General features: G+C 47.8%; 1 protein-coding gene across 2 annotated transcripts in view; it reads right to left on the bottom strand.

Moving 5' to 3' along the window:
• The window catches only part of TANC1 (tetratricopeptide repeat, ankyrin repeat and coiled-coil containing 1), a 221,004-nt gene that overhangs the window by 9,803 nt on the left and 184,605 nt on the right, over positions 1 to 26,596 (bottom strand). For both annotated transcript variants that reach the window (XM_080927145.1, XM_080927144.1), the window contains 6 exons: positions 19,577 to 19,813; positions 17,877 to 18,062; positions 15,697 to 15,775; positions 3,163 to 3,296; positions 1,690 to 1,813; positions 826 to 1,001 (listed from right to left, as the gene is read on the bottom strand). In XM_080927145.1, the coding sequence (XP_080783271.1) occupies positions 826 to 1,001; positions 1,690 to 1,813; positions 3,163 to 3,296; positions 15,697 to 15,775; positions 17,877 to 18,062; positions 19,577 to 19,813 (936 nt within the window). The remainder of the gene's footprint in view (positions 1 to 825; positions 1,002 to 1,689; positions 1,814 to 3,162; positions 3,297 to 15,696; positions 15,776 to 17,876; positions 18,063 to 19,576; positions 19,814 to 26,596) is intronic.

Below are 26,596 nucleotides of genomic sequence, written 5' to 3'. Positions count from 1 at the left end.
ACAGTCACATCAGACATGTGTATACACACACAGTCCACATCAGACATGTGTATACACACACAGTCCACATCAGACATGTGTATACACACACAGTCCACATCAGACATGTGTACATACACAGTCCACATCAGACATGTGTATACACACACAGTCCACATCAGACATGTGTATACACACACAGTCACATCAGACATGTGTATACACACACAGTCCACATCAGACATGTGTACATACACACACAGTCCACATCAGACATGTGTACATACACAGTCCACATCAGACATGTGTATACACACACAGTCCACATCAGACATGTGTACATACACACACAGTCCACATCAGACATGTGTATACACACACAGTCCACATCAGACATGTGTATACACACACAGTCCACATCAGACATGTGTACATACACACACAGTCCACATCAGACATGTGTACATACACACACAGTCACATCAGACATGTGTACATACACAGTCCACATCAGACATGTGTATACACACACAGTCACATCAGACATGTGTACATACACATAGTCACATCAGACATGTGTATACACACACAGTCCACATCAGACATGTGTACATACACACACAGTCACATCAGACATGTGTATACACACACAGTCACATCAGACATGGGTACATACACACATAGTCACATCAGACACAACTTTGTAGAGTGCTATGACCCAACTTCCATGATGACTCATCCTGCACAAGGAGCAGGTATACACACCAGAAATGCACATACCAGAATTGCGTGCACACACACACACACACACACACACACTGGAAGTGAACATCCATTAGTACTCACAGTCTCTGCATCACCATAGAAGGCGGCCAGGTCCAAGGGAGTACGGCCGTTTTTGTCTGTTTGGTCTATTTCTGCTCCTTCTTCAACCAGGTACTGGACCACTGCCCTGTGACCCTTCAGACAAGCCCAGCTCAATGCTGACAGTCCCTCTTTGTCCAGGGAAGAAAGCTCAGCACCTGAGAGAAGAGTCCACTTATAACTGGTTGGCAGAAATGAAGATGTCCTAAAGAGACACTTGGACCTACCAATTTATTCCCAGAGTGTGTTGAACAAAGGATCTCAAAGAATGAGAATTCCCCCAAGAATCTTATGTTGAGAGAAGGAACAGCATCAGGCAGAGGGAGAACTTGTCTCTCAAAAAGAGATTTTGGGGTTTTAACAACTTGTTGAAACACCTAATAGGACAAGGTGGAAGTCCAGACGATGGCGGGTCATGGCGGATGGGACCACAATTTGACCAGGGATGGTTTAGATATACATATTCTTGGCCCTTGATTTAAATGTGCATTTCACTTTGGGACTCCCAAGATGAACTTGAGGCTGCCAGATCTTTGTCCCTTTTCTCATTGAGTAAATCCCCCTTGTCTGCACTCTACTTTTAATTTGATTCTTTTAAACGGCTTATTGAAGAGGGGCATAGGTTGTCCCAAGACTGATAACACGGTTACACATTTACAGAACATGAAGAAACCTGTGCTGCTGAGGGTCCCACATGAACCTGAGCAGGTCTGCAGAGAGGACTGCAGAGGGTCCTCACCAAAGCTGAACCCCAAGTACCCGGGCTGCATCATACCGGAGAAAACGTCTAACTAAAAGGCCGAGTTCTTCCCACAAGAGCAGCCAGTGCACGGCAACATGCCATACCTTTTGAGAGGAGAAATTCCACGGTGCTCAGGTGTCCTTCACAGGCAGCCACCATGAGAGGTGTTCGACCCTGCTTGTCACTTAAGTTCACGTCGCAGCCACGATCCAAAAGCAATCTGACAACCTGAAAGAAGCGCCGAGAACCAGCACTGAGAAGCCACTTCCTTCATCTTCCCCACCAGCTTGCACTATACATGGGGCCCAGATGAGCTTTCTACTGCATTTGGTTCAACCAAACCTTCCTCTGTGTACTTCAGTGTGCCCAGTTATTATAAGCGCAAGGATCACATGTCAGGTTGAAATAGTAGAGGGACATGCCAGCCACAATTAGGTGATGACAGGACAGCCACACTGGGGGAGAGGTAGGGTTAACTCAGCATAAGAAGGTGCCAGTAGATGTCATTAATGTTCCAAACTGGTCCTGAGGAGAAGCACAGAGCCATGTGTATCTGGGATTCTGCAGTGACAGATCCAACCAACCAATTACATTCAGTCTATAGACTGAATGCAAATTCTGTGCCGTTCTAAGAGACTTGGCATCTGTAGATGTACCGAGAGGGGACTACAGTCACAGGAGAAGGTAGGGCAGAAGAGGGACTCTGAACCCTTGGTCACATGCTTTGCTAAGGTACAGCATGAGGGGGTGGCTTGTCCTCAGAGGACAATTGTTAGCAAAGCTTCTCGAAGCAAATTTCCAGCACTGGCAACGTGCTTTATGCCATGCATGCTACTAACGTTGGGGAGAAAAATCAGAAGCTCAGGAAGGAGTCCCACAGGCTCCTTGCACTAGAGGAAGCCACTTTATCTGCTGGGTTAGCCTAGAGGTTGCCGGGGGACATTACCTGTGTGTTACATTGTCAGAGTGGCTGAAGTGGCATAACCCCACGTTCTCACTTCATTCACCAGCTAGCCCCTCCCACCTTCCCCGTGAGTGAGCAAACACCGACATAGGCCGAGGGCTGGCTAGTCACAGTCACTATTCTGTAGTGAGGGGTCTTGAAGTTGTTTGTTTGCACAATCCAGGGGACATGGTACTGAGTGTGGGCAGAGATGGGGGGGGTCACCATTTCAAAACAAAGGAAGACGCTGCTGGTCACCGATGCCCTGTTCTCTTGAGTTAAAGATGGTGTAAGAAAGGCCATTCCAAGAAGCACACCCACGGCAGCCCTCTTTCAAATATGCTGCATGAACATGCTACAGAATTAACAATGGCAGGCATGCTGCCACAGTGAACCCCCTACTGCTGTGGTCCTCTTGGAGTTAAGGAAACCCCTGCGGCTCCAGCATGGCTGCCACTTTTCTGGCCAGTCGGCCTGGCTGGTTCTATGTGTCTGTCATGCTGTCCTCGAGAAGCACTCACAAGGACATGGGAAGTAGCCAGGGATGAAAAAGAGCCTCAAGGGTGGTTTCAACAGTGAATCTCACCCCTACCCCCCCCACTGCCCCCGAAGCATCCAGGGGCCCCCTGGATACCTGCCAATGCCCCTGGCGTGCTGCACAGAACAGAGGAGGAACCCCTCTCCTGTTGGCCCGAGACACGGCCGCTCCACACTCCAGCAGCAGCTCACAGATCTCCAGCTTCCCTCTCCCGGCAGCAGCAGTCAGCGCTAGAAGAGGAAGGGTGGAGGAGACTGTCAGATGGTGCACGAAGTAGGGCCTCGAGTGCCTTATCCCCGCCGGTGTGTGAACCCTCTCCCTCTGAACCTGGGTGGGCTCTGTGATAGCTGTGACCCGAGCACAGTGGCCCTACGCTAATGTCAAGCCCTGGGCATTGCGCCGGATGCCAGCTGCTAAGTTGTGAGGGAGACTGGGCATCTCTGGGGTGAGACCGACGAGGACGAAACTGAGGCTACATGGACTTGCTAGTCGTGTGTCAGCTCTCCTACGCAGGTCTCCGACTCAAGCTGCACCTCACCTTTGCTGAGGGCAAAGACACCTTAGCAGGCCCTACCATGCTTTGTTTTAGCTGCAGACTCACTAAGTTTGGGGTTTGTTCTGCTCAACAAGAGAAAAATCACAGCACAGTATACCACAGGCAGACTAGTGTTCTACTCAAAGCTGGCCTCTCAGCCGTAAGCCCATAATTATAGAGGGGCTGGAAAGATGGCTGAGCGTTGAAGAGCACTCTTCAGGAGACCCCAGTTCAGTTCCCAGCACACACATTAAGCTACGCACAAACTCCCTGTAACTCCGGCTCCAGAGGATCTAATGCCCTTTCCTGGCCTCCAGGGGCCCCCTCATTCCTGTGGTATATACATATAGAGACATGAACACAAATTTTTTAAAAAATCTTTTTTCAAATAGAAAGAATTAAAGAGACAATCAAGGCATCCATTGATCCTGCCTTGCCGGAATGCTAAAGCCTCTTTAACAAGGCAGATCTCACGTGACTGGCCCTGCCTCCACGCACCTACACCCGGGCTTCTGCTTTGTCATGGGAACTATGTCCAAGACAGGACAACAGCAGGTGCCAGTGACAACACAGGCCAACATGACAGCTTTTCAGTGGGAAATGGGCACCCTGGTCCTGAATTGCACAGGATAGGTGACCCCCAGGAGGGAGCAACCTGCTGCCTGGAGGAAGGAGAAGCTTAAGCATGGTGCCGTTCCCATGCCTGCTTGGAAGACTGTTTTTGAGCATATCCTTAATTTCCAGCTTCCAGAAGATAGGAAGATTCTCATCAACGGGTGAAAGAGGCAGACTTTTCAGCTACAAATGAAACAGAAGCAAACCCTTGACAAAAAAAGCAAGTCAGTGTCGGCGATCAGATCGAAGTGGCCGTTCTCAGCAGCTGACGTAACTTGAGAGATGAAGATGCACGAGGGGACACCCCCTCCTCATTGGTGGGAACGACCACAGGAGCCAGTAGTCGGAAACAGGTCAGGGGAATGCATTTGTGTGGCAGCTGGACACTACCCACACCGCCATCAGTAATGGGAAACCCCAGTTGTACTGGCTGGTTTTGTGTCAACTTGACACAAGCTGGAGTTATCACAGAGAAAGGAGCCTCAGTTGAGGAAATGCCTCCATGAGATCCAGCTGTAAGGCATTTTCTCAACTAGTGATCAAGGAGGAAGGGCCCAGCCATTGTGGGTAGTGCCATCCCTGGGCTGGTAGACCTGGGTTCTATAAGAAAGCAAGCTGAGCAAAGCCATGGGAAGCAAGCCAGTAAGTGACATCCCTCCATGGCCTCTGTATCAGCTCTGCTTCCTGACCTGCTTGAGTTCCAGTCCTGACTTCCTCTGGTGATGAACAGCGATGTGGGAAGTGTAAGCTGAATAAACCCTTTCCTCCCCAACTTGCTTCTTTGTCATGATGTTTGTGCAGGAGTACAAACCCTGACTCAGACACCAGTGAACAATGTCATGTGGTCAGAAATTTACTTATCTAAGAAAACACATGCCCCACACCTAAACACAACTTGACAACACAACAGACCAGTCTTACACACTTGACTCAGTGAGTAGCAAAGAACAGCCAGCAAAACCCCACACTGCAAGAACACGCTGGAGAGGGGAACCTCGAATGCTCCTTTTAGAAAGAGTGGCCTATGGTCGGCCTCCTCATCAGAGCCGGGGACATGGTGATGAGGAGCTCGGAAGACAGTGTTCAGAGAGGCTGCTTCCCATACACACGCATGCGTGGACCTGTCTCTTCAGATGCCTCCCACACAGCTGCCTGATGCTTGCTCCTCCTGGGAACCTCTATAAATACTATGCCATCAGGGTTGGCTCCTAAGCCTTTGCCCTCTGCTCACAGCTACTCTAGCTTCCCCTACACAGGGCCCTGGTGACAGACAGACAGAGATATAGAACACCGCAGACCTGACAACTGATTCTCGTACTGCTGACATCACCCGAGTCTCACTCCCAGCTTGTGCGGGAAGTAAGGCAGGAGCTGTGGAATGGAGCAGATTACCAGGGAAGACTCAACTTAGGGTCCTAGCATCTGAAGTGCAGGAAGACAGGAACATGCAGCCCCCCCATCCTTCCAGAAAGGCGAACCAGTTCTCATTGTGTTTCTGGTCCCGAGCCTCTGAGGCACAAATTCAGATCCTACAGTCTTTCAGCAGCTTCCTCATGGGTGGCTGAGATTCCCCAGAAACTGGGGAGACAGGAGACATTCTGCTGGCTTGATCCCACCAGATCACTGTTGCTCATTGTGAGCACCTCCTCGCTCAGTGACACACTTGCTTCTTTCTCAGGAAACAGGTCAGCACACCTCTCCAGAAAAATGTGTTCAAGGGATGCTGTTCTGACTGACCTCAAGTCTCTTGATTCTGACAGCACAGAAGGAGCAAGTTGGGGGACTGGAGGAAGCTGCAGACTGGAAGCTGACACCAGCCTTTTCAGGCCTGACCGTGAGGACTCCTGGGCTAGCATCTGCTGGCTGTCAAACATGTTCCATAATCAAAGCACAGTACATCCTAACAGCATTGTCTCGGCATCAGCAGTAAAACAAGGCTCCAAGGAATAGGACTGGCCCCTTTCTGCTCTTTAAGGAAGTGCTACAGCTAACCTCAGTGCCTGTGGGAAGTCAGGCCCAATGCCTAGGCAGGACCTATAGGCTCTAGGAGAAGGAGCAGAGGAACAGTACACAGAATGGTCCAGGACTCAGAGGACTGAGGATTCAGAATGGAGCACAGGGCTCCAGAGTGCAGGGGTTTCTGGATGAGACAGAAAATACTGTTCAGTGTATTTTCTCCACTCGGCCAAGACAGTTTCCTCATTTGCAGGTTAGACAAACCAGACCAGACTCATGTGAAGGGCCCTAAGGATCAAATGTTTAATCCAAACATTTAATTGCATTAAGTATATCTGAACTATCGAAAAGCTGTGTAATAAACACAATGTCCTTCACCATATCTGTTATTACTACGTTCTAACACCCAGAGGCCACCAAAGCACACTCATAGTGACCAAAGCAGCATGCCCGTGGTTGTTTGAATGAGAATGGCCCCCACAGGCTCACAGGTTTGAATGCTTGGTCACAAGAGAGGGGCATGATTTCAAAGGATTAGGAGGTGCGACCTTGTTGGAGAAGTGTGTCACTGGAGGTGGGCTTTGAAGTTTTCAAAAGCCCAAGTCAGGCCTAGTGGCCCTCTTCCCCTGCTGCCCATGGATCCAGATGGTAAACTCTAGGCTCCTTTCCAGCACCATGTCTGCCTGCAGACAACCATACTGCCTACCATGAGGATAACAGACCAAGTAAGCCTCTGAACCTGTAAGCCAGTCCCAGTTAAATGTTTTCCTTATAAGACCTGCCCTGGTCATGCTCTGTTCATAGCAACTGACTAACACAATGCCAGAGGGCAGTCTTCCAAGTGGTTCTTTAGTTTATTACCTTCAAGAAGTTCTTAACATGTGTGTGTGTGTGTGTGTGTGTGTGTGTGTGTTTTGTTATGCAGACAGGCTCCTGCTCATAAGACATTCAAACCTGGTGTGTGTGTGTGTGTGTGTGTGTGTGTGTGTGTGTGTGTGTGTGTGTTTTGTTATGCAGACAGGCTCCTGCTCATAAGACATTCAAACCTGGGGTGTGTGTGTGTGTGTGTGTGTGTGTGTGTGTGTGTGTGTGTGTGTATGTGCTATGCAGACAGGCTCCTAAGGAGGAGCAGACATTCAGATTCAAACCTTCCATAAACTTGAATGGAAAGATAACCACTCAAGTCAGTTTTGTGTAATGAACTGTGGTAAAGGCAAAGAAACCATCTTACACAAAGCCAACGGTCAAGAATGAGAGTGTAAGCCAGCCCCCACCCTTGCTGTAGGGAACCCCCAATCCATCTGTTCCTGCCCAGTGATGGTGGTGATGATGCTCAAGACTGCAGAGAAGTAATGCTTGGGGTACTTTGCTTTGTCGAAGAACTGGGTACGCCACACCCACACCTGCCTCTGGCAGAAAAAGCTACCCCAAGAAGCTCAGATGCCCCAAGAAGCTCTGAGCTGCCCCGTTTCGTGGGGGAAGCTGACACCTCTGTGGGAATTATCCCTTGACAAGCATGTCCTCTATCCAAGGAGGACCAGACATGGATTCGCTGGAGAACCTCACAGTTGTAGCCTCGCCCATGTTACCTGTGTCTGGCCCATAACCCACGCAGAGGCCTAGTCAGAAGCCTGGGCCTGAGCAGCCTCTGTGGGTTGTGCTTACTTCTCTCTCATGCACACCTCAGCCTCAAGGGGAGTGAGCCAGGTGTGCACGGCTCCAGTCGACGTGCCTTTTGTTATAGAAGTCTGTCCCTACCCTAGGGGTTTAGAAGGATATAAACACTGTATTGTTTTCTTCTCCTATAATATACATTATCTGAACTAATCTTGCAGGAGCCCTCAAATGGGTCACAAAGGATCTTGATGCCAACTGCTGCTCTGGAATTTCCTTCAGTCAGGGACCCTCCTCCTCCTTCCATGGCTGTACCCATGTAGGCGGAGAAAGAACTCAGAGGTGCACAGGGACACACATGTGTATGCACATGGTGACATAGGGGTCCATGGAAAGAGACGAGTCCGGTCTTGCATTTGGTGTGATTGGATGGTCCACCTACTAAAACATACCCTTCTTTCATTACGTGAAGAAGCCTCGTCGCTGTGAGAAACGGGGCCTCTAAGTTGGAATCTGGAATCTCCGTTCCAGCTGCTACTGAAGTCTTGACAGTAACGCATCAGACAGGCCTGAGCTAAAAATAGGATTTGTGTGTCTCACCAGGCAGCGGAGAAGCCGGAAGCTGGAGCGGCTGACAAGTGTGCCCTGCCAGGCCTGGCGACAGGGTCGAATTCCACCTTCTTTCTCCACAGCCGGATTTGATTTGCTGGGTGCTTGTCAGTGCAAACCTTTTGTGGGGGGATTAAGAACCTGTCAGCACGGGTCCACTTTGCTCGGTTTCAAACCAGATCAGGTTCTGTACAGGAATTCCTAAGGAGACACTGCCGATGACAGACGCCGAACCACTGGCTTCCTCTTCTACCAGGAGTGAGTATTTTTAGCTCCATCACCAAACTCCCCAGGCGAGGATGCATCTCAAGTTTCAGCAGCCTGGAGAACTTCAGGATGCCATATTCCCATATTCGGAAGCATGGGGGGCTACAACAAACAAACTCAAAACAAGCTATGCTCAGGAATCCTAACCATCCTGCTGAGAGGCCAACCTCAGCCCCGGCTCTAATGAGGGTCAGTGAACTTGGCTTGATCAGACCAAAAGAAGAAAAAAGAAGGAGGGGCGGGTGTGAAAGACAGGAGCAGGGTGGGAGAAGAGGACATTGCTGCTTTGTGTTTGGCCAATAAAACTCGAGGACATGTGGAAAGGAAGGCCCCAATCCATGTGACTACAAGGCACTGAAGTCAGACACCAGTGTGTTTACTTGGCAAATGCTTAACAGTGATTGAACTTAAAACAAAAAAACAAAAAACACATACCCTATTCTGCCAATCCTGAATAATTTCACCTTGGCATCGCTGTCTTCTGAGCATGAGCAGATTCGTCACGGCAGATGTTCATTTTAAGAAAAACCTAACTGACATTCAGCCGTCTGAGCTCACTGAAAACATCACGGAGGAACACTTCTTTGCACCATAAAATGGATCGTTTGGCAGAACCCTTCACAGATCGACGTTCTCCGGGCAAAGATTTGATTCAAAAAAAGAAACAACCCTCAACTGTCAACTTGCTGGGGACACAGTCATTTCGTCGACAGGGCTGTTTATGAAATATTCTAACAGATTTGTCACTCGAGCACACAAGGCGGTGCCATTGCGGTGGTCCAGGCTGGCTTGAGGAAGAGAACCAGAGATGTTCAGTGTTGGTTCTTAGACCTGACCTGGATACTTGGAGGGAAGGTGGCAGAGGCCACTTCTCCAGGCCAGTTATTTACCTTCCAAACATCACATATGGAAAATCCTAACTGACCTTCATGGCCAGCCCTGAGCTCTTAAGCAAGAACCTACACCTGCTATACACGCTCCCTCTGGCCCTGAGGTCAGCACGAACAGAAGAGCTCCGTTTTGTTTATGTGTGTGTGCCCCTTTGTGCAATTTATTTCCATGTTATACTGGCCTTTCCCAATGTTTTACTTAAAAAAAAAGGAAGCGCCAATTAAAAGTAAAGTGGAGGTCTCCGAAAGGTCGCCTCATTGTGGCTGAGGAGGAAACCAGTAGTAGATTAGAAGGATTGGGTTTGTGACTTGGGACAAGAGGTAGAACTTTCTGTAGCTCAGTTCCTTTAACCCCGCATGAGTACACTTGACCTTAGATGTGCTCCCCGAGATTAAACAGGACCCACCTTCGGGGATCTGCAGTGCTCAGCACCTAACAAATGTTCGAGAGAGATTACGTGCAGCTAGAGATATGATAAGTTAGCATTACTAAGATACTAACGTTACTAAGTAATATGCCAAGTGTAATTCCTCCAGCCCCACTAACCTGTTCTAATGATACACTACGCCATGTGTGAAGGGCGTCGAGCTTTGTGTACTCACGAATCCACTTCATACACACGAAAGTGCTAGTCTTATCTGTTACAAATGAAGAGAAGCTCATCTGTTTGCCAAAGACCGCTCACACGTGGCAGAGCACACAGACATGGCAGTATCGATGCCACCTGAGTTCCTGGCTCCTTCACTGTTGCCTCTAAAGACACTGAACTCACCAAACAACTGCTTGTGGATGTCCTTAGAAGGAAAAGACCAGAACAAGATTCCATGCTCGCTAAGGGTTACCAAGCTCTCCCACAGACCGTACAAACAGCATGCAATGGCTGTTCCCTTCTCACTCTGGTCATGGGGCTCCTGAGACCAGACAGCAGCCCATCGTAGACGCACAGCAGCCCATCGTAGACGCACACCAGCACCACAGTGGAGCACGCGCATCTGAGCTGTTACTTGGATCTGAGTCCTGCCTCCCTTTTGCACCTTCTGATATTATTTCAAATATGCCCTGGGAGTAAAGTATGCTATAAATAATATAAATTCAATGTAAACACAATTTTCCATTTTATATTCACCTTGTTCCTCTAAAACCTGTATGAAGACCAAAGCTCTGAACAGTTGTCACTCCTAAAGCCGAGAATGTTCACAGTTCAGACAGATCCAACTACCTGCCAAGACACTGAAGGCGTGTCTAATGTCACCAAGGGCATGAAAACATGTCTCATAGTCTTTCTTTCCGTACTATCTGAGCACAAGCTGAGCTGGACAGAGTCCTGTTGGGGGTTGGGGGTGGGGATCACAGTGAGTGTCCGAGAAAAGCAGGAAAGGTGTTGTCACACCTCTGGGTCGGTGTTTCACACATTCTCAACAGACCCCAGAAAGTACTGGACACATGCCTTTTCTCCAGTCTCTCACCTGGCCTTGTGCTCTGAGGGGAACAAAGAAAGGGTGAATGTCCCAAATTCTCAAAGCCAAAATGTGAAACTCAACAAAATCACCAGCACAATGCTCCAAGTTTTAGACCTTAGAGCATTGCTGATTATGAAAACACCCCACACTCTGGAAAACTCACAGATCTAAAACATTTTTGTTCCTAAGCATTTCAAGTAAGGTGTGGGTATTAAAAAGCAAAACAAAACAAAAACAAAAACTAGAATGTGTAGGGACCAAATTGAACACAGCAAGCTTAAAATATAAATTCTTACTAAAAGTCCTCCCATCTACTTAAAGACCAAAGATAAAATTCAAACGAACAAGTAAATAATAGGGCACTCCACTCTGTTCTTTGTGTTCTGAGGTAGCCATGAATAAACTTAGGCTTCCGTGGCCCCATAAACCTTAGATATATGTTAAAAAGCCACAGGACAGAAAGGAAAGTGAGTCCAGAGATGAGAGGAATACTTGTCAAACAACATCATGTCACTGGTCCCTTGCCCTATCTACCAAGTACTTCTCCCAAATGAACATCCTCTGCCTTAAAGCTGCAAGGCTTTCTTTTGTTTTCGATGTTCTCAGTTTGTCAACACCCACACAGCAAGCCCTAGAGAAGCAAAACATTATCCACCCCCTGCGCAGCAGCCACAGGTAGATATGTAGCCAACAGCGCAAGTGACCAACACCTCTACCCCTGGAGAAACTCCCGAGACAGCAGTAGGCCCAGCAGTCACACGAGAGTAAGAGACAGGAATTCCAGTCCTTAGGAAGTCCAGTGTATGGACCACAGCTTCACCTCAAAGAACAGCTCAACAGTCTCTGCAAACCAAGTCTCTGCAAGCAAGGCAGATGAGATCCATGGCGGAAAAGCCTTTGCTCTCAGAGAGCAGGCTGGAAAATGTGGACCCTATTTCCATCTAAACAGCCAGAAGCAGGGTACAGACTCAGGCTGGACAGAAGCCTGGAGTTGGGAACATGGTCTGTCAGTTCCCACAGCACAGCATTAGGTCACCAGTTAAGTGTCCCTGGTCGTTTCAGCTCGGGTTGATCCACATCAAACACTAATGTAGAAACAGTAACTCAATTCAGTTGGGGCTTTGTGGGAGCCAGGGCTGACTCGTCATGGCTGTGGAATGCTGAGACAGATAATCCAGATGTGTTCCTGCCATGTTTTGGGCTGCCCAGAGACTGTGGGACGAGCATCATCTGAGTCTGTGGGTGGTACAGTGGTGGCCTCATTGGTGGTGTGGTTTCTGCTAACAGGCCAGACTCACTCTCCACTGAAGATGAGGAGAGGAGAGAGAGGAAGAGGAGACAAGGAAGAAGGAGTAGGGAAAGGAAGGCAGCGGCTCAGTGTTATTGCAACCACAGAGCCCACTTTGGAGGGCTTGTCTCTCTAAACACTGCCCAGACAAGAAACAGCAGCACTATGAAAAGGAAGGGGTTCTAAGTAAAGCCCTCTGCTCCCTAAATTAGCAGGTACTTAGGAGTTTTCTAAAACCTATGGGTTCACGGCAGTGCTCAGACTAAACACCGTTCCAGATGAAAGTCTTTAGAGTCTGCAATAAAGCCCATGCCCTTCTCAGCCAGCTCTTCATGACGACACATGCAGACTACCAGCTCAAGCACTACTGATGCCCCGGATACTCCACCCCATCAGGTCTCCCCCTGGCCTTTCTGGCTGAGAGCGGGCATCACTTCAGACAACCTCCTGCTTTCAATCAGTAGGAGTCATGATGCCCACACATGGACCCTGTGAAGCAGGTGCACAGACCCTGGCAGGACAGTGGGGAAGTGCTTTGTACAGAAGCTGGTTCTTACCTCTCAGCATCTCACTCCTGTGATAGCAGACGCTACATGACAAATAGAACAGACACTACACCCTTCGAAGCTGGGTGGGTGAGCTTGAAACAAATGTGGAAACTGGCTTTATAAGGCCACCAGCCAGTATCTTAAAGCCAAGTAGTTTGCAGCTAAAGCTATACTGAGAAGACTTGTAAATAGATGCAAGGGTTCCAGGAGAAATAATGAATGCATTCTCCATATAAAGCACCCATTGTTCCCCGAACCTTCCCACAACCTACACAGGAGTCATTCTCTGGATCCTGGCCTATCCTGTGGCCAATGCACCAGGGCCAGCCTGGGATGTTCTGGACACAAAGCACTGTTGAGAACACTCAAAAATGAAGACCGGGCAAAGCCACCGACCAAGCAACCACTCTCACTGCCGAGAGTTCCTACTGTGATGAAGGACAGACAACAAATGGAGACAAACACCCCACATTTGCCAGGTTCTGCTGCTTAAGAGGAAGCTGGTGATGACGGCTGTGACCCGCTGGCCCGTGACACTGTAGGATGTGCTAAGTCAGAACCGTGCTCACCACCAAACTCATCTCTCTCATTCCCACACTTGCAGTCAAGTGAGAGACCCTCACGGTCAAATCCGCCAAGCCCAGCTCTCAGTGCCCAGATGGCACATGCGCAGCCAGGCCCTGTATCTGCTGATTTTCTCTCATCTGAGTTGTGCCTTGCAAGCTGACATGGGCAACCATGGAAGGCAGGATGGTTCGGGGCAGCAGTCATCAGGGATGAGGGAAGCACACGACTCCTGGAGGGAGTCTAAACCTGATGGACAGCTGGCCTGGCCTTTACTTACTTTAAATGTTAAATTCTCAAATTCTCTCAACAAAACTCTTGGCTTCTGGGCATAGTGGCGCATGCCTACATAATTCTGACACTTATAAGGGTAAGGCAGTAAGATGGCACAAGTGGGAGGGTAGTTTGTCCTTCACAGTGAATTCTAGGCCAGCCAAGCCTGCCTCAAACAACAGTGTGGACAGTCAGCTTCTTGTCTACCCGCCACCTCTCCAATTTCAAAGATCCGGGACTTCTTGGAGTATGAGCCCAGAGTTCCAGCCAAAACCTCAGCCAGCCCACCAACCATTGGGCCCTGGGGCAAGAATCATACTAAGCCTGACTCCAAACCCTACTTGAGAGACTCCTAGAGCCAGTATGTTTCCTTCTCCCTGGGCCTGCTCAATAGACAGAACCCCAGCATGGAGAAAGGGAGGTGGGCACAAATGTTCACTTGTCACCAAGAAGCCATTTGCAACCAGTAGCTGCTGGAAGAGGGAAAATCTGTTTTCTCCGACGAACTGAACCTGGGTCTGTCAACCACATGCTAGGGCAGGCCTCAGTTGGCCAACGCGATTAGCTGTGAGTGTGAGAGTGTGTGTGTATGTGTGTGCACTCGCACAAGCACTTTGTTTTGCTTTTTGTTTCTTGAGAAACAGAATGAGCATAAAGTTGGTGAGTCCTGGGAATGGGCAGGAAACAAGATACTGTATGAAAGTCTCAAAAAATAAGAGAAAGAAACCCCCCAAATCAAAAACCTCTTGGCTGATTAAATTTTCCCAGTTCCCTACTAATGATGGTAAGATCTGTTTCCCAGGTCACAGCATTTAAAGATTGCATGTAAGGCCTTAGAAGAGAAGGCTGAACAATTCTGTCTTCTCACCAGACCCACAACTGGTTGCAAAGAGATGAACAGGCTCAGTAGGCTTGGACTCAGGTGAGAATGATGGGAAGACAGCTTAATACTTAGACAACAGGCGGTGAGGTCCTGAAGCTCTCAGCCCCATTAGCCTAGGCGTCCTGCTCTCAGAACCTACTGGATAATAAATGCGTGCTTTCATTTTTTTAAAGTGAGAAGTCTTTAATTTCTCAAGTGTCTCTTCAGACATCAACCAACTGGCAGAATCTCAATGGGGAGGGGACTGATCCACACCATCTGGAGTCCTACACTTTCTCTGTAACTCACGCCATGGCTCCCTCCTCTGTGGGTCCACAGCAAGCCATAAGAAGCCGGCTGCTGGTGGCTTCCGAGAGTGAGCCATGTGGCTCTGAAGGGCAGGCCTGCTCTCCCACCAGGAAAATCTCTGAGGCTTCTCCCAAGTGTGAGCTAGCTAATAAACTCTCCACACCACCATCTGTTCTGTTAGAAAATAACCTAGAAGAAGTTAGAAACAAATCTGCGCAAAAGAAATAGCAAGCACATGCACCACGCACAAAGACAGGGAAAACGCACCAAGCATCTTGGTTACTTCTGTCAAGTGGAGGATTTCAAAGCAGCGGTGTCTTCATCCATCTGAATACTAATCTTTCTTCCCACTAAGTCAGACAGCCCCCTCTACCCTGACCAACAGAAAGGGACTTTAGACTGTAAGTATTTTACATGCGGCTGTGGGACCTGAGTTCTGTCCTCATTCTGTAAGACATAGTGACAGAATTTCCCTACTGAGCCATCATAGCTTGACAATAGTACCGCTGCCTGGCTCCCTTGGCCAGGCTTCAAGGAAGGCTCGGGTGGGCAGGGACGTGTGTGAACCTGAAGCCTTACTAAGGCATTTCCATCACATGCTCCTCAAATGCACAGTAATGGCCCGTCTAACTCAAAATGAGTCCCTTTTATTGCTTCCAGGGAAGTTTTACTACTCACTTGGCAAGTTTAAAAGGCTTTAAGCTTCAAATGCTTCGTGACAAAAATAAAAACAGGAGAACACGCATCACCAGTCAGTCACCCTTAAGACAGTCCGGCCACGGCGGGGCTGGTATGTCAGGTACACTGCCTCTGACTACAAACACTGGAAACATAATTACCTGTTTCTCCCCACAACGTGTCGGTGCCATTGACGTCGATTTCATGTTCCTCTGCCATTCCCAGCAAGGACTGGACAACCTGTCAGACGTGGCAAGGTGATTTAATGAGTTCTCAGTGCGATGGGTGCTTATTATAGCCCATAGATCAAAGGAGAGAGTTGTTTTTTTTTTTTTTTAAACATTATTATCTTGTGCCTCACAAGTGAAGAAAATATAATGAAAACCATTTTCCAGCATAATTCGTATGCTATCCACATGTTCACTGGGGAGAATTAAAACATACAACAATCTCAGGGAATTGCAGCAACTCTGTTCAGGATTACCAGGTACTCAGAATTCTAATGAATTTCAACATGACCCAAATATGCCAGCATAATCAACAAAGGGCCCAGCAGATCACATAAAGTACAGCGTCTGCATAAATCACCATTAGGCCACTCTTCACGAAGAAAGAAAACAAGGTGATATTTTCTTTTTACAGTGAAAATTTTCTTTCAGTATTGTCCAGGCGATTTTTTTTTTTTTTAATTTTACTAATAGCTCTGTTCTTCTCCCTTTCGGGCATCTTCCTGTTCAAAAAGCTGGAGGCAGGCAAGCTTGTCTTTGAGGAGATGAAGTATCTGTGCCCTGGACCAGAGCCAGCATCATCTTGAGTGACAGGAGACTAGGACAAAGCCATTTTCTAGGCTCTCAATCCATACTGTCCACAGTATGCTGACTGGGTGTATTCTTGACCTGGGGAAGCTCCATGCTCCTTAAACAGCAGGAGGAAATCACAGGCCTTGGAATGGAGTAATTCTGTGGGTGCACAGTCTGGGTGTACAGTCTGCTGCACACCTGGTACAACCACAACATTCTTAGATCGAACAGGAGGCATCCAGGTCAGAGGAGGGAGTGAGAGGAAAGAGAGCAAGGGAGGTCTTGTACGCTGAAGATGGAGGACGCAGCCTTAGCTAGGAAGGAAGTGCCTTCGAGAAGCTAGCAAAGCCATAAAAGGCCCCTCCCGGAGCCTTCAAAGAGAAGTCTGGCCTCTTCTCACCTCAATTTTAGATTTCTGACCCCGAAATTGTGATTATGTGAGTGCTGAACATTTGGCCATTTACTCTGATGGTGTTAGGAAATTATATCCTCTTTAGGACTTTGGTTAAGAAATCTAGTGTGTATCTTGTGTGGGTGTATATCCTGTATGGGTGTGTACTGTGTGTCTGTGTGTGTGTGTGTGTGTGTGTGTGTGTATCATGTGTGGGTGTGCTTGTGCTCATGACTTCCCAGAGATGACTGTTCCCATGTTGGAACCTCAGATTCAGACAGCTGGAAGAGGAGGCAGAGCGTGGTGGCCCATGCCTGTGATCCTAGCACTTGGGAGCTAGAGGCAGGCATATCCAGAGTTACAGAGATTAGGCTATTTGAGGTCTTGTTTTAAAAACTAAGACAAATGCAAGAGGAGAATGTCTGCATTTTCAGATACGTGTACTTAACACTACTGTTAATGCGTGCCAAATATTAGTCAGCCAGAAATACATGCTTATATGTTTGTGTGCACAGCCTGGCATTTAAATTCCAGTCGTTTTTGGGGAAAGAATATTACCGAACATTGGCACCTCCAATTGCTCAAAGCTAACAAAGAGTGAGAAGCACCAGCAAAATGGGAGCAAATGTCCTTAAATTCCCAGCCTAGGTAGAGGACCAGGTCAGCTGACGATGATTAAACCTTCTAACCTAGTGACATCCAGAAAGAAACAGAGTATTGAATCTCTCCTTTGGGGCAGCAATTTCAGAGAATGAACATTCGTTCCTACAAGCTCTCAAAGCACCCCGGCCTGATTTCTAAAAACCCTCCAAACACTCCAGAATAGTTTCAGAACTAGGGTTCCATGTGACTGTAGTCTAAGGGGTACAGGGACAGAAGAAGGAACTGAAGGGGCCGGGAGGGAAAAGCCAGTTAAGGTAAGAGCAGACAGGAGAGGAAGTAGGAACAGGAGAGACCGGACACCCACCAGAGCTCTTGAAGAGGGCATTCTGCTCACAGCTAGAAGCCCTTCGTTAGTCAGGGTCAACAGCTACTTTTTGAAATCTCTGGTTCCTTTTGTTGCTTGTGGCTCTCAACCCAGAAGGCTATGACCAGACAACTGGGCCACGAGGGCTCGTGTCTCGGGAAGGAACACTGGGGCCCCACTCACCGAGCTGTGACCCATGCTGGCGGCTGCTGTCAGTGCCTGCTGCAGGGCTTGGCTCTTCCTCAGGGTGCCAGGCTGAGGAGGGCCTGCGGACCACTCACAATTCAGTAGGTACTGGAGAATGTCACTGTGGCCCCTCAGTGCACTGTGGACGAGTGCACACTGGCCCTTCTTATCCAAGTGGTCCACCTGGGGGCAGAAGTAGAGCAAAGGTAGCAGTGAGCATCCCTTTATTCTGGGAACACATGTGCACTGAAGGCTACATGCAAATTCATGCTACTGCAGAAGAACGAGGGTTCACATTCCAACTTATCTCTCTGGACAGCACTGAACCTATGACTCCTTTCATTGTGATAAGAACAGCAATCCAGGCCTCAGGTTCCCTTTGCAGGACCAGTAACTACAACACAGTGTCCTCACATAGGCATCTCTCAGCAAACTCCATGAAGCCCACACACTGAACCCTGAGACAAAGCCCTGTGCTTCCCAGTGGGAGTGGGATTCTTAGATGAAGTGTTTTCAGGCAGCTCTGAGATATTAATAGGAGAGGGATTGGTCACTGAACCAGGGAGCCAAAGAAAGGAGAAGAACTATAGAATAAAACATGGATCTATAGGAAGAAGGACAGAACGGACAACAGGGAGGTGACTTGGGACATACTGGCTTATAAAGGAAAGACACAAAGATGAGAGATGCCAGCAAGTCAGAAGAAATGTGTGAGCACTGCACACCTCCTAACGGTGGGGACCCCTTATTCTGAGTTCCTTATCTAAATGAAGGGGTCCCAGGACCAAGAGCCTGGTGGTTCTACCCTAATGCATCAAGTAGCAGACAGTTATCTAATGGTAACAGCAAGAGGTTGGTAGAAGGCTCACAAGGCTATAGGACTCCTTCAGACAGATGAGAACTGTGCCCTTTAAAGTGTCCCAGATGGGAAAAGGAAAGATGAAGTCAGGCAGTTCCCCCAGCTCAAGCACGGGCTTCTGAGAACCAGAGAACTCATGGGATTGTTTTAAAACAATAACGAAATAGAATAGGACAAGAAGGGGAAGATGGGGCATGAGGTGAACATTTAAAGTATTTCACCAGGGCTGGTGGTTCAGCAGGGAAAAGCACTTGCTGCCAGGTTTGATTTCCAGAACCCCTGCAGTAGAAGGCAAGAACCAATTCCCTTCAGTGCATTGTTTTCTGAACTCATATGCAGCATGGCATATACATGCACACACACTCACATGCATGCACACACACACACACACACACACACACACACACACATACACACAATGCAGGAAAAAGACTTCTGAAAAAAAAAAAAACTTCCAAACAATTATGATGCTATGTTAGATTCTAGAATAAATTCAGGACAGCGCAACACACACGTATCTTCACTGGTAGAAACTGCCCAAGTTCCTCCAAGTAATGGGAAACAGACCATGTGGCTAATAGCCAGGAATCTGCCTTGTACAACATCAAGCAAAAAGCAATAGCGTAGGCATAAATGGCTACCGCTCTCTATCCTGGGGCTCCCACTCAGACACCAGATCTTCTACACTGACTATAATTTCTCAAATCCCTGCACCCAACAAACTGAACTCCATGAAACCTGGCCCAGGGGCCAACAATCCCAGGAATGACAGTAAGATATTTTCCACCCCCTTAGACACCCTGTTGTTAGCCTCCAGGTCAAAACCACTGCCGCTTACCCTTGCTCCCTTCTTGGTCAGCAGACACACCAGCTTCATGTGGCCAGCAGCAGCTGCATAGCACAGAGCGTTCATGCCATTCTCCGACATCCCCTCCAGGCAGGCACCAAATTCCAGAAGGAGAGTGACAACTTCCTCATGGCCAAGGTGAGACTGGACGCACAGGATGGGGGCATTGTTTAACACTTCTGTCCTGTAGTTCACGTTGGCCCCTCCCAAGATCAGGAGCCGGCTCACCTGTTGGGCAATGTCCCCCAGCAAGATTAATATCTCATATGTACGTTAGTTTTAACACATCCTGGATACAGGAAGTATCTGCAACCTTATAGTTTTATTTTCCTGGATCTCAAGCTTGGGATGTACCCACAGGAATGCACACGTTTCCTGCATCTACAGGAAATGCACACGTGTTTCCTGCATCCACAGGAAATGCACACATGTGTTTCCGGCATCCACAGGAAATGCAAACATGTGTTTTCTGCATCTACAGGAAATGCACACATGTGTTTCCTGCATCCATAGGAAATGCACACATGTGTTTCCTACATCCACAGGAATGCACACATGTGGTTCCTGCATCCACAGGAAATGCACACATGTGTTTTCTGCATCCACAGGAAATGCACACACATTCACACATTGCAGTTACTGTGCCCACACTCACACATGTGCATCTTCACTAGGAGGAACTTGCCAAGTTTCTCCAAATAATGGGAAACAGAACTGCAGCAAACCCACTTCTGGGGCTTCATCCAAAATGGCTGAAAGCAGAATCCCGAAGAAATGTGCACAGCACGTTCACATCAACACCATTCACAAGACTGGGCCCACAGCTGACGGTGGACAGCGATGGGCAAGTCACCAGTGAGGAACTCAGGCTTAGAAAGGAAGTCACTGGTGGGATGCTACAACAGATTAATATAAAATATATCAAATAAACAAAAAGACCAAGAGCATGTGACTCTAATAAGGATGTAGCCACAGCGATCACATGACACTATTAAAAATGTATCCAAGGAGAACAAACAGGACATAAGCTGAGCTCAGCTCCCAGACCATGGACAGAGTGGAATCAGGAGTATCTAGTGGCTGAAGAGATTGTCCAAATGAAGTTTTAGAAAAAAAAGTTTTAGAGATAAACAACACTAACTGTGAATAGACTTCACTAACCTGAACACTTAAAATTGGTTAAGGTATTATATTTTCTATTATGGATTTTTAGTTCATCACAAGTGAAAACAAAATGTTTTCATGGGCATAGTACCCCCTCCTCCCTTGTCCCCTACAGGGATTTGTGTGTGTGTGTGTATATATATATATATATATATAGAATGTATTATGTGTATGGATGTCTTGCCTGCATATGTGTCTGTGCCGTCACATGCATGTCTGGTGTACACAGAGGTCAGAAGAGGTCGTCAGGTCCCCTATAACCGGAGTTATAAATGACTATGAACTACCTCACAGGTGCTGGGAATTGAACCCAGGGAGTTCACCAGAAGAACAAATGCTCTTAACCTTTGAGTCATCTCTCCAGCCCCACTGGGCAGCACATTTTTAATGATTTCTAGCTAACACTGGTATTATTAGTGTAGGGGCCAGACCTGACCAGCCACTAAATAGAGAAAATTCATTATTTTAACAATGAAATAATAACCAAGGATTAAATCCTGAATGAGATAAAGCCAAAAGGAAACTCGATTAGTCTCTTTTCTAGACGAGGAGATAAAGTACAGCGATGTCTGGGGGTCCTGAGGACCATCAGTACTGCACACTGACAGCTGTCTTCTGCCACTGCCACCAGCTGCACACAGCACGACCTTAGAGAGCAGACAAAGTTTCGGATCCGCACATATTAAAACGAAATCACTGAACAGATGGACATTTCTTGTCACACTAATCTCCATCACATCTCCAGGTTCTGACAAAACAAAACACAACACAACACAACAAAAAACGATGGCACTTTCACACTGAGCTGGTCCCTTTCAACAGCTCCAACCCATAGCCACCCAACCCTGCCCTGACAGATGTGAAAACCTCAGAGACCTGTCATCAACTTGACTAGAGTTGATCGGGGATCATTAAAAGATGCAGAAAAGAGATGGGCATATAAAAATTATGGGTAGTTTAGTGCTCTGTCCATAGAGCAGCTGACAGAATATTTACAAACTGTAAGTATGGGGGATTATTACTAACAGTGGGGAAACTATAGCTCTTGATTGTGGATTGATGTCTATCTGCAGGTGAGGGCAGGCACAAGATAAGGCAAGGCCTGTGACTGGGCAGTGAGAAAGAAAGGTGGGTGCAGAGAGTTTTTGAGAGATAGGAGAAGAGGGGAGAAGAAACCAAGATGGAGGAAGAGAAGAACGACCCAGATCTGTGTGGCTTTAGAGAGCCACAGGTAGCTATGAATATCTTATAAGGGATGGATTATTACAGGACAATTTGTCTTATCTAGGTAGGTATTTTATATCAATATCAGTTGGCTCTAAATTTATTGTGTGGACGTTTTATGGAGTGAGAATTTACTGATGTAAATCTGATTGATAAATTACAAGCCTCTTTGAGTTTTGATTTTACTGAGTTACTGGGAACTGTGACTGTAACCACAGGGGGCAGATGCTGGGAATGTGAGCAGAGTCTGAAGCAAGAGAGACGAGAGATAGGAGGCCACTTCATGGGGCTAGCCATGGAGGCAGAGAGACCACCGGAAACAGAGAGTAGCCATAAGTAGTGTGGCATGGTGCTCAGCCATTTTTTACATTTTTACAATATTTATTGCTACACTTGATGGCATCTCCCTCGGCATGGTAAAACCTACAGTCTAAAATGATAAGGTGTCTCCAAGCTGCTTAAGCTTGAGCTCCAAGTCAGGCTCCAGCGCTCTCTCTTACACTCTTTGCAGGGCCATCCCGGCCCCAGCGCTCTCAACAGGCCCTGCAGCCTTGAGTGCTTGTTCCACAGACAGCAAAGGCTGTTTCTTATGGGTCTCTAACAACAGACTCCCAGAGTGAGGTCCCCGCCCTACTTCATTGTTCTGCACTCAGGCATAGGCTCCGAGTTCTCCCCATCCCTCAGCGTGTTCTTGTATTCTCAGCTCACTGCACCGGACATTGTTCTGAAACAATAGTTCACAGAGAAGAGATGCAAGAGAAAGCTCTTCCAGAGTCAGGGATGGCACACATGCTGGGTCTTTCTCATCACTGGGACCAATACTTATCCACAAGGAATGGTAAACCACACACTTGTAATGCGGACGCCTGCCAAGTCACCTGCCAAGTCACCTGCCAAGTCACCTGCCAAGTCACCTGCCAAGTCACCTGGCCACCTGATCATCGGCCCAGCTGTTCACCTCAGTAGAAGGACCATCATATTGTATAGCCAGACCCAGGTCAACACCAACCCAGTCTCCCACTGTCAGTGAGCACTTAGAGGTGTGTGTGTGTGTGTGTGTGTGTGTGTGTGTGTGTGTAGAACACAGAGGAAAAGGAACTCGGAAATGTGAGAGTCTAGCAAACCAGCTGACTGATTCCTACAACACAGCTAAACAAGTTCACCGCTCCCCAGAACACCACTTGACTCAAGTACAATTACTAGGATATTCCAAAACTAAGTCCAAATAAAAATGAGGATTTTAAAGACATCCCTTCTGAATAACCATGATCAGTACGGAAAAAACAAACAGCACTGTGCTGAAGAAATACTGGGTGTTTTACAAAGGGCTCAGAAATCAGTTTGACACAAGATGTAGAGACATCAATGCAGACTCCCAAGGACCACACGGGACAAGCAGGAATAGTGTGTGATGATTTTGCTGGCCAGCTACATGTTCCCTCCCCATCAACCCATCCTTTCCTGATACACAAGAACCAAAGGGGGGAGGGTGCACGGTCTGAATAAGTGACTCTCAAACATTCTTCAGTTTTTCAGTGATCCAGGTCCCTCTAGGAAGTGAGCAGTGTCCTCACCCTGCTCAGCACGATCTCTGGGTGGAGGCTTTCTCTCTATTTACACTTCGTCTCCTTTGGTGAAACAAGGTTTTGTTTTTCTGCTTTGCTGTATTCTCAGCACTTAAAACTCTACCGATGTATAAATCTTTCTCTCCTCATTGTTCTTAACTATGGGGCACACTTGATGTCACCCAGAGCTGTAAAGATATCAGGTGACAAATATACCCACGGGACACAACAGGGAAGGCTCAGAGTCAGGTCACCTGCCATCTTCTGTGCCCCCAAACCTCTGCTCCCCAGCTGAAAAATGGGAACAAATGCACTATTGCCTAGGTGCCTGAAAAGATTAAAAATGAGTGTGAAAATAATAACACTCCCTCCCCACTGAGGAGAGGGAGTAAGAGGCAGGGAAGGAAGGGTGAAGGAAGTAGGGAGAAAGACAGAGACCGACTACACCCAGTATTTCAAAAGTGTTAAATAAGTATCAGTAGCTACTGTTTTTGTGGGGTCTTTAGAGGTCCCTGGAGACCTATCTCCCACCTACACTGTCTGGTGTACATCCCTGGACTATCCACAGCACCAAGCAGCGGGCTGGAGGTCCTTACATGAGTTATAGCTACCATCTCAAAGTTCCCAGATACCTGCAGCCGAGTGTAGTCACAGTTTCCAGAGCCAATGGGAGCAGCAGTAAAAACAACATAAGACATGCCAGGCACCTTCCCAAGAGCTTTTGCGGCCAGCTTTCTGATCACCGGGAGATGGTATCTTTGTTGTCTCTGTTTCAGAAGTGAGGACCCAGAGGCTCTGAGCAGGTAGGGCCAAGATAGCTTAGGACACAAAGCTAACTGCTATCTCTGGAGCGGCAGAGTTGTAGCAGGTACTGTGTTGGCCTATAGGAAGAGGCAAGATGACTCATCTTATACACTCCTGCCCACCTGCAGGAGACTTTGCAGTCTTCACCACAGAAGCGCTCTTTAGCTAATACTCAGAAGTGGCAAGGCTGCCTAGCAACTCAGGAAACACAGGACAGTAGATTGACAGTGAGGAGCTGGAGAAGTGGCAGCCAGCTCAAGCAGGGAACCAGTATACTGGAGGCTGACGGAAGCAGGGCCATTGAAAAGTCCTCCTCCTTGATTGTGACCCCAAATACAATATCCCTGAGCCCAGCCAAAGAAAGTCAGGACATGTCGCTGCCTCATACCTGGTCTCCTCTCCTGTCAGCTGAGCAAACACCAGACGCCAAGGGCTCCCAAATCTACAGGCAGGGGCTGTCACCAGCCAGATGACAACTCTCAAGGAAACAACCAGCCAGGGAGAAGCCTGAAGGCTTGAGTGGCAAGGATCCCAGTGGGCCATGCAGGCAGAGGCTGGCATGACCCTGACCCAGTCACAGAGGCCACGGGGCGAGCCCTCACTGCCCTGCTTCTGAAATTACCAACCCCTCATTTCAGAGCTAGTCATTTTAATTTGCCAAAGAGGCAAACTGCAATTATTTTCAAAATGACATTCATTCCTGTATGACAACAGTTAATACTCTCTAAAAACAGTTCCTTAATTGCACGCATAATTTTAAATGACTGTAATTTGTTCAATATTCTGTGAAAACCGTTTTCTCCCTCATCACAGACCTACAGAGACAAAACAGGAAGATAATGAAAGGACTTAAGATCCTAGAGCCGAGCTGTGTAAAGCTGGAGATGGTGCAGAGGTAGGTAACACTGGAATTTTATAAAGCAAAGTAAAAACAAACACCCCAAAATCGCTAGTGTGTTCCGAGGAAAGCAGACAGCCTAGAGAGGAAGGCCTTCTAATCCAGTCTTGCAAACCCGTGTTCCAGAGAGTGTGACATTTCCCGTTCATCCTTCTCCACACTTACAGCCTTTGTAAGTCTGCTTCTAAGCCCATGATTTCACTAATGCAGCGAGAACACTGCCAGCTTATTCCTGTTGTTTTTATAACATTAATTCTACAGATAAGCTAAAAGCTATATACTGCTATAGTCAGAAAGATGTGACCAATGTTATCGTAACCTAAACTTCATTTCTTCTAAAAATCCACATGGAAAGAAGTTCACAACAGAGCTACCTTTCTGTGACGACGAAGTTTAGAGTCATCCACTTTTGGAGACCCTCCATCTGGAATGCAAGGGTTACCTGGGGACAAGGGACAGCAGTGTGAACTGCCCCTGCAGTACAGAAATGGGTCCTTGCCCATCTACTTAAGAAAACCGGCATGCAAGGCTTAGTCAGAAAAAAGGTATTAAAATCTAGGAGCCTAAAGGGAGAGACCATGTTCAGGGTCCCAAGGAGCACAGTTCTGGTACACTGAGTGTGAGGTTGTCCAGATAAGGGCAAAACTGAAGTTTCACAGCAGAGATTGGGAGACCAGAGGAACACAGGTAGCATTTTTATCCTTACAAACCCTGTCTGTATCCACCCAGAGGCAACAGACTGTCTTACTCCATACCAAGATCCTGCATGGCCGGCAGGGCCCAGGGTGATCGTCTAGACTCACCCAGTGCTAGGTCCTCCCTGGTACCCGTAATCCTTGGGCCTATGATAATCTCACTTTTCAAACTTAACAGAGACAGAAAGAAGGCAGAGCACCTCAAAGCAATGGGGGAGGCTCCAGAAGTCCATATTCCAGAGCCATGGCTGAGGGAGGTGTTGAGGGTACCATAATGAACAGCAGGGGGAAAAGGTATGCCAGGGTCCATGGATGCTCCTATATCTCCCCATCGGGTGCATGCCACCCCTTTCCAGGGGTAGAGCGAATACCAGATGCCTGACAAGTGAGCTAGGCGCCCCTCCTTTCACAGGATGACCACGCTAAGCATTCTTTGGGTTAGAGGGACAGAGCACAATTATTGCTTCACAGTTCTCGGTCCACTGGGAAAGAGCTCCAGAGTTTCCACAGTAGGGTGTGTCGGGAGCTAGGGCTGGGCACTTCTGTGTGGTCTTAACCAGAAAGACCTGGCCTACGGTATGATCTTGATTCTAAGACTGTGTTGTGCAATCTGCAAGTGGAGAAGGAAAATCTACCTGCAAAAGCACAGCAAAACAGCGTG

This window comes from Micromys minutus, assembly GCF_963924665.1.
Source record: "Micromys minutus genome assembly, chromosome: 13".
Lineage (NCBI taxonomy): Eukaryota > Metazoa > Chordata > Mammalia > Rodentia > Muridae > Micromys > Micromys minutus.
Note: the sequence above shows the minus strand (reverse complement) of the source record. Positions and strands in the feature narration are given on the sequence as shown.